This window comes from Pimephales promelas, chromosome 14 (genome assembly GCF_988280905.1).
Source record: "Pimephales promelas chromosome 14, fPimPro1.hap1.1, whole genome shotgun sequence".
NCBI lineage: Eukaryota > Metazoa > Chordata > Actinopteri > Cypriniformes > Leuciscidae > Pimephales > Pimephales promelas.
This window is the reverse complement of record NC_142782.1, coordinates 35,926,024-35,933,417: the sequence shown is the minus strand read 5'-3', so window position 1 is coordinate 35,933,417 and position 7,394 is coordinate 35,926,024. Positions and strand designations below refer to the sequence as shown.

The 7,394-nt window shown below is 42.2% G+C and overlaps 1 protein-coding gene across 1 annotated transcript; it reads right to left on the bottom strand.

Annotated features, from left to right (window-relative positions):
* Nucleotides 1-1,996: 1,996 nt before the first annotated feature.
* On the bottom strand, nucleotides 1,997-6,654 carry cdo1 (cysteine dioxygenase, type I). Its single transcript, XM_039666226.2, has 5 exons — nucleotides 6,453-6,654; nucleotides 4,931-5,008; nucleotides 4,349-4,506; nucleotides 3,759-3,928; nucleotides 1,997-2,653 (listed from the first exon to the last, which is right to left on the bottom strand). The coding sequence occupies exons 1-5, from the start codon at nucleotides 6,620-6,622 to the stop codon at nucleotides 2,624-2,626; spliced, it is 606 nt and encodes a 201-aa protein (XP_039522160.1). The 5' UTR covers nucleotides 6,623-6,654; the 3' UTR covers nucleotides 1,997-2,623.
* Between the last annotated feature and the right edge of the window lie 740 nt (nucleotides 6,655-7,394).

Sequence of the window (7,394 nt, the reverse complement as noted above, 5' to 3'; positions counted from 1 at the left end):
TGAGTTTTTCTTCGTCCATTTCGCTCCGCTGCTACGCTACAGAAATGACCTGAAGTGTGTTGTGACCTGGTAAATCCAATAGGTGGCTCTACACGACCGTGAATGTAACCACGTTAGGCAAACGTTACATCGCCTATGCATTATTTCGCACTGATGGGTTTAGACTGGTACTTAATAATAATAATAACACAGTTAGTGTATGGTTAATATGATAGAGTAGCCTATTGAAAATGGATTTAAAAAGGCTATGTTTGTTTTACATTTTTTCCCCAATATGACTATTCAAGCTGTTAGGAATTAGGAAAATTAGGAATGTTAAATAGGCTTAAATGTATATTGCAGCACAGGGTGAAGTCAGTATGTACATTAACGACGATTTGAGACAAATAAATGCAATTTTAATATAAAACTATGCAAATGGCGCTCTGTGGCGCGGCAGGGTTTTGAACACGGTCCTGAGCCGTAGCTGGGCGGCGCGGACAGACGCCGAATGGCGCCGCCGGTGTGTGTACACACATAGTGAATAATGTGTTCGAATTTTGAAGACATGTGGTGTGCGACGCCGACCCCCTTAAGTCTTTTGCGCGCTCAAGTTCGTTATTTTATGTAGGCGCGCGGACCGGTATACGCACTCGTTTTTTCAAGCGCATCCGTATGGAGCGCACCGTAGGTCACGTGACAAGAACCAACCGGAGCACAACCGCCCTAGCGTTTTTAGGCGCTATATGTGGATGAAAACCTCCACTTACCTAAGGCCGTGTGTCCACCAAAGCGTTTTTATCCAGCTGAAAACGCCAGACGCTCTGCTGAACACCTGAACGCCGTGCTTTGGGCGCTTGAGAGCGTTTTGGCAGTGCAGTGATTTGTAACTGATTTCGCAGATAATTTGTTTCATACTAAAAAATAATTTTTCATCCATTTTGTTCGGTTAGCTAAACAAAATGGTTAACGGTTAACGTTGATGTCAGACATACAGAAAGAATATTGTGACAGTTGGTCGGTGTGGTTTAGTCCCGCCCCTCCTCCACTGTGATTGGACGGCTGGGTAAGAAGTGACAGTGATGAGCGCTGCGTTTTATCCAAAGTTGAACATTTTTCAACTCTCGGCGACCAGTAAAAAAACGCTGGGCGTCTCGTGACGCTCATCATGGCGTTTAAAAAACGCGGCGCTCCCGTTAATTGAACATATGCCAGCCACGTGAAAAAAACGCTTTGGTGGACACACGGCCTAATAATGAAAAATTGACATCCTATTAGCCTAAATAGACTACTTACAGCAAGGAAATGTTGAAGTAATGTAATGGTTGAATGACTGTGGATTATGAACGGAAAAGAAAGCCCAACTGGACACAGGATCGGTTACTGCTGCTGGGCAGTTGGTGCTGAAAACAACAACAACAACATCATAATAAAAGGGAAATTCGGCACTGGGATATCAAGGAAAACTAAGCATAAGGAGGATTTGTTTGCAGGATTCCCGCTTGTGTCGCTACAGTCCTGTGTGAATGGGTCTCAGTGAGTTAGGAAAATAATAGTGAAAAAAAAAGTCCTAAAGTTAGGAGTGACACACCCATTATTTTTAGGAGTTGCTCCTAAATTCGTCAGTTAGAGCTACTTTTAGCCTTAAAATTCTTTGTGAATGTGCATGAGAATTGACGTCATCCATAGCAAGGAAGACTCAACACTGTTAGTGTAGGAGTTTCATTTGTCCTTACTAAGGGTGGGTCTGAAAGGCGTTGTGAATAACTTAAGAGAAAACACCTAGCTAACATATTTAAGTGCGGTTTAGGAGTACTCCTTGTGGTAAGATAAAATTCTTTGTGATTACGGCTCCAGATAAACTAAAGAACATTCTGTCACTGGAATAATGTTTGTTCGTAACTTTGAGAACACGGACAGAATGTTCTCGATTCTCCGAGACGAGCTTCAACACGAACACGAGCGGCTTTACTTCAGATCAGCAATAACCAGAGGAGTTACGAGAAGAAAAAACACATGTGGCTAAATGTTTTTTATTTACTTTTTTAAGACAAAAAAGTCATTTCTAGATAAGATTTAGGTCCATTTTAAATAAAAGCTTTACAAATGCAGAGACTATAGACATCAATTACTGACAGCAAGATTCTTAAAAATAAACTCTTCCATGCAAACGTTTATCTGGAAAGTGAATACAAAAGCATGTGGAGATTGCAGGCCTGTTATTATCAACACACACACACACACACACACACACCGATCGATGGAGAGCAAGTGCTGCGTTTCAGAGCGTTTCAGGACAGCGCTTTCAGAGGGACAAAGGGAAAGACAAATAGTTTCTTCTCATAAATTACAGACTTCCAACAAACAGCTCCCGTCCCGTAACAGCACAAAGAGCGATTACACAGGTCACAGACACACAGGAATGCTGGGAGAATGGCTTCTCCTCCAACAAAGAGCGGATTGACACGCGGCTCGTTCAGCAGCGCTAGCCAGCGCTAAACTAGGCCACGATTAAGCAACTTCAATCACCACCGAGATCCTCTTCTCTTCCCACTGTCCTTTGCCAATCTTTAAAAGTGTTGGATCAAGTTTTAAACATCATTTGTGGAAATCTGGCCGTGAGTTCGTCCTCGTTCTCGTCGTCTCAGTTGTTTTCCTGTGAAACGGTTGTTTCCTGTAAAAACACATAAAAGCGGTCAAACAAAAGCACGAGCTTCTAATGAACAGATAAAAAAGATTTCAAACTTGAATGCGAGAGAACGACGAGCTCACTGGCGCTTCGCTATCTTATCTCATCTTATCACAGCGCTGATGATGATGAAACTATTCTGTCCAGACAGCCATTTGGTCAAAGTAAAGTTATGCAAGCTGTGAATGCAGATAAGTTTGGCAGAAGTGGAGCACATGTGGAAGACATTACCCTGCGGGAACAGACGTTACGTCACGGCTTTACACACAACACCCCTCCTCATACACTGATAACAGCTTATCTTCACATAAATACATATTAACTTTCAGCCAGAGACTCTTTCAAAGGCTTCCAGTTCATTCAGATTCACCTGATGGATCTTATGGGGTCGTTCCAGGCTTGTTTCTTAAGAGGTCATGAAACACCAAAACACCTTTTCTGAGATGTGAGCTGATATTTACAGGCTAAAGCACTCATAAATTACACCAATAAGAGGAAATTGCTGATTTTTGCGTCTTTATGAGCAATTTCGTTCTTCCGGGTTAAAACGCTAAGTCAAAGCACTGTCAGGGAATGTGAGGTGGAAGCGAGGCTCGGAGCGTGTGATTGGCTGAATGTGAGGTGAAAGCGAGGCTCGGAGCGTGTGATTGGCTGAATGTGAGGTGGAAGCGAGGCTCGGAGCGTGTGATTGGCTGAATGTGAGGTGGAAGTGAGGCTCGGAGCGTGTGATTGGCTGCGGCACCATTCTACGTCAGCTGACCCTCGAGCGACTCTCTGCGTTTATTCATGAGAAAGCGCTCGATCTATCCAGTCAGTGCGCTGTTTTGCCCGATGAGATCATCGCATGAGCGGTTTCTGAAATAATCAGTTCCTCTTCAGCATCTCTTGATGTGGGCGGGGCAACCTGTCACTCACATGAGATCAGCCAATAGAAAACCACAACCATCCAATCAATTCCCCACGAACACAATCAAGCCCCGCCCAAATGTGTTCTTGTTTGAGAAGCGTTTCACTCGGATATACGACACCAGACTTTAGTTTCATGATGACTTTAAAGCAAACGCACATTCGAGGACTCTCGCACACTTACATGCGGTGTCCTCTCCCCGTATCGGCTCCAGAAGGTCATCCTGACGCCGTTGCGGTGTCCGGTGCGCTGGTCGAAGGTCTGGCAGGTCTGGAACGGCGGACTGTAGAGGTGAAGGCTGACCGCGCTCTCGGTGTGACTCACGTTCTCCACGCGGTGCAGCCCGATGGAGTCTGGAACAGGGAATGAATGCATTGATGAATATAATCTATTAATAAGACATTAATAGCAGTGATTGATGCTAATGAGGACTATTATCACCTGATCATCTTTGTTTCTGGTTTCCTTTGCAACAAATGATGTGCTTTCTTAAACACTGATACAAAGACCACAAACTCAATCTTATTCCCAACAAGCGACGCACCCATGTTCACCTCTGTTTGAGTTCCTCGCCAAGTCTTTGTTTTTACATTTGATCTTGTTTTGAGTATTAATAAACTGCACTTGGGTTCAACAACATGCCATCAGTGGACTAAATGTTGTTTCTATCTCCTTCAGTGTATTGTTAACAGCAGGTGTTTGAGCAGAGATAATGATACTGCTGTGCACAGACCCTTTGTGTTTAAGAGTGTAATGTAGTGTTATTTTCCCACCGTTGATGTAAGCGCACTGGTTCTCCAGCAGGACCCGCTGGGATTTCTGCACCATCCCGGCCGGAAGCTTTCGATCCGGCCACTCGAACAGCGTCTCCTTCAGCTGACCCTGCAGGAGCTTCATGAAGCAGTGAGCGTCTGTGTGATCGTGGATACTGCTGTGGGGGGGCAAACACAGCAAACTCAGTGTGAGTGTGTGTGTGTGTGTGTGTGTGTGTCAGAGACAGAGAGAGAGTGTGTGTGTGTCACAAGTATCTCTGCGCTTCTTCAGCAGGCCAAGATGAACAAGAAATCATGAGTTGTGTTTATTAGGCTTTTATGAGGAGTTTATCTCAGATTCAATCGGCTCCATTCTGCATTTATTAAGGGCTTTTAATCTATAATCTCTCTTTATGACTGAACTAATCACAAGACATTGGACTCTTCCATTATCAGCCTGTTAATATCTCTAATTCATGGACGCATGAGTTCTGCTTGTTTAATAATTGATCAATACATTACTCTAGACTTTCAGATAGGCAGCTTGAACAGCATCAGTGTGTGTGTGTGTGTGTGTGTGTGTGTGTGTGTGAGAGCGTTTACCTGCCGTGTCCTTCACCCCAGCACAGGATCATCAGGTTGAACTTTCCGTTTCCCTCATCCACCAGATTCCTGGTGTACCTGTACAGACACGCTTCATCCGTCAGGACTCACACACACACTTCTGGAGATCGTGCGGAATTATCACACACACACTAACTCATAAAAATGAGATTAAAAAGTAATGACTGAAATGAACCGTCTGCTGTTCGTCACACGGCGCCGAAAAAAAACAAGATTTTTTTATTTCAATGAAATGATTGTACTATATTTTAGATCGTTCTTTTAATTTAATATTTTTATTTTTAGGGATTTCATGGTAGTAAATTACATTTATGAAATAGTTATGATCCATTTATTACCTGTCATTCACTTTTTGAGCACAGACCTGAAAATGAAATATGGCAAGCTGTGGTAAAGCTGAACGTTTCGAAGCTCTCTCTCTCTCTCTCTCTCTAGAGACACGGACGGACTGATGAAGTGAAAACAGTGAAACAAAAAACTTGTCGACGTTTGTAAAGTTTATTGTTATGAAAAATGCACAGAATTATATTTTCAATGCTTATAAGAACTGTATAAATTCCAAACCATGTCTTGATCTAAACCTCTGAGATCGTTGAACCTTTTCTAATCCTATCCATGAGGTGTTCATCATCAAGACCAAAACCTTTACCAAGTTTCATAACATTCTGATGAAGTAATTAATAAATTCTAAAAAAAAACACAAAACGTATTTTTTTCTGTCAAATCATGTATTAATATTACTTGATATTAATTATTATGATTTACAAAAGCATGAATATTGCTTATATGGCAGAAATGGGCTTCCATACAGTTTATTTATTTATTTTTGTATTTCCTTCCTATACGAGTTGATTTTGTTGATTAATGGTGATGTATTAATGAAAGCACAGTTTGTTGCTGCTGCTGAATGAATGAACCCTCACACACCGCAGGAATCGCTTTGATATTGATTTCAGTAAACTGAGTGAATGAGATCAAGAGAGCGGCTCGAGTCGAACAGTCCAGAGAGATTAGTTCCATGTGTCGGGAATGCGTGTTTTTCTGCTGGAACATTTGATGGAATGAGAGCAGCGGGTGTGCGCCTTGAGCAGCGCTCTGATTGGCCAGCGAAGCCCCGCCCCTGGCGCGAAGCCACGCCCTTGACACGACGCCCCGCCCCTTCGAAACATCAACCTATTCCGAGCGCATCGCATCAACTCAAAAACACCGCGAGGAAACCGGACTAAACAAAAACATTATTTGTGTAATAATTGGAAAGAAAAAGTCGACTAATTAAAGCCTAATTCTGTGTGTGTGTTTACATCTGAGGCTTAGAGGCACACTGAGAAGTTTACAGCAAAAAATTAACATTATATCTCTACGTTTATTTCATTGGCATCTTTTAGTTGTGTGTAATATATAAACCTGGTTATAGCCTGAGTATAGCAAAAGAACTGCATAAACATTATTTAGTAATAAATGACAAGTAGGCTAATATCGTTAATAATAATAATATAATTACCTGTACTGGTCGAATTTGGCGAACTTCATCCACTCCTGAGGGTTACTCTCATACGCCTCCATGATGCTCTGCACTTCCTCCACATTAACAGAGTCACTTTCAAAAATCTTGTGCAGAGTTTGAATCAGATCTTCCAGGGTTTCTGGCTTGATTAACTCGGTCTGCTCCATCTTAGCGGTTCTTCTGCGGTTCGAGTCTCGCGGAGGGGTTTTTATATCGAGATGGACTGGACTGAACCACTGCGCGCGAGAGGGGGGTGGCGCGTGGCGGGCCGAACCTGGGGCTCTGCTGCACACACACACACACACACACACACACACACACACACACACACTGCCCGGGAAACCGACCTGGCAGAGCAAATATATACTGTGAAGCTGCTTTGATGCAGTCTATCTATATTGTGAAAAGCGCTATAAATATACTTTACTGGATTTGAAATATATGTTTGTTTACCGATCTTTACCAGAGGAACACCCCTTTTACAAGTTGGATCGACGCGCTTTTTTAATCATTACAAACTTCATATTGACCGGTTGTTATATTTCCAAATTGTACCTTCACACATACAGTAAAAATATAAAAGCGTCTTGGAGTGAATACATTTTTGATGGAAAAATGGTGGATTTTTCCACATGCCAATATTGTGCAAAAATAATAATGCATAATCTTTAGAGATGTTATAGAATCTGTAATAGAAAGCAGCCCGGGAATATAAACTGACGGAAAATACAAAAATAAATAAATATTGATGGAATATTTAATTATTTGTTTGTTTTAACTACTGAATGCAGTTCTGTGTTGTAAAGTGTCCTCGATGGTTTGGTTGTGTGTGTATGTGTGTGTGTGTGATGTTGCGCCACCTCGCGGCCGATCAGGATAAATCAGCTTTATTTACCGTTTTTGATTTGCTTTGGTACTTTTTTCACAAGGTGTCCATTT

Excerpts from the sequence above, each read along its gene's own strand:
- cdo1 (XM_039666226.2), bottom strand. The coding sequence starts at position 6,622 with ATGGAGCAGACCGAGTTAATCAAGCCAGAAACCCTGGAAGATCTGATT. Across the intron at positions 5,009-6,452 it reads GCCAAATTCGACCAGTACAG|GTACACCAGGAATCTGGTGG; the intron begins GTAATTATATTA and ends GTGTCTGTACAG. Across the intron at positions 4,507-4,930 it reads TGGGGTGAAGGACACGGCAG|CAGTATCCACGATCACACAG; the intron begins GTAAACGCTCTC and ends GCCCCCCCACAG.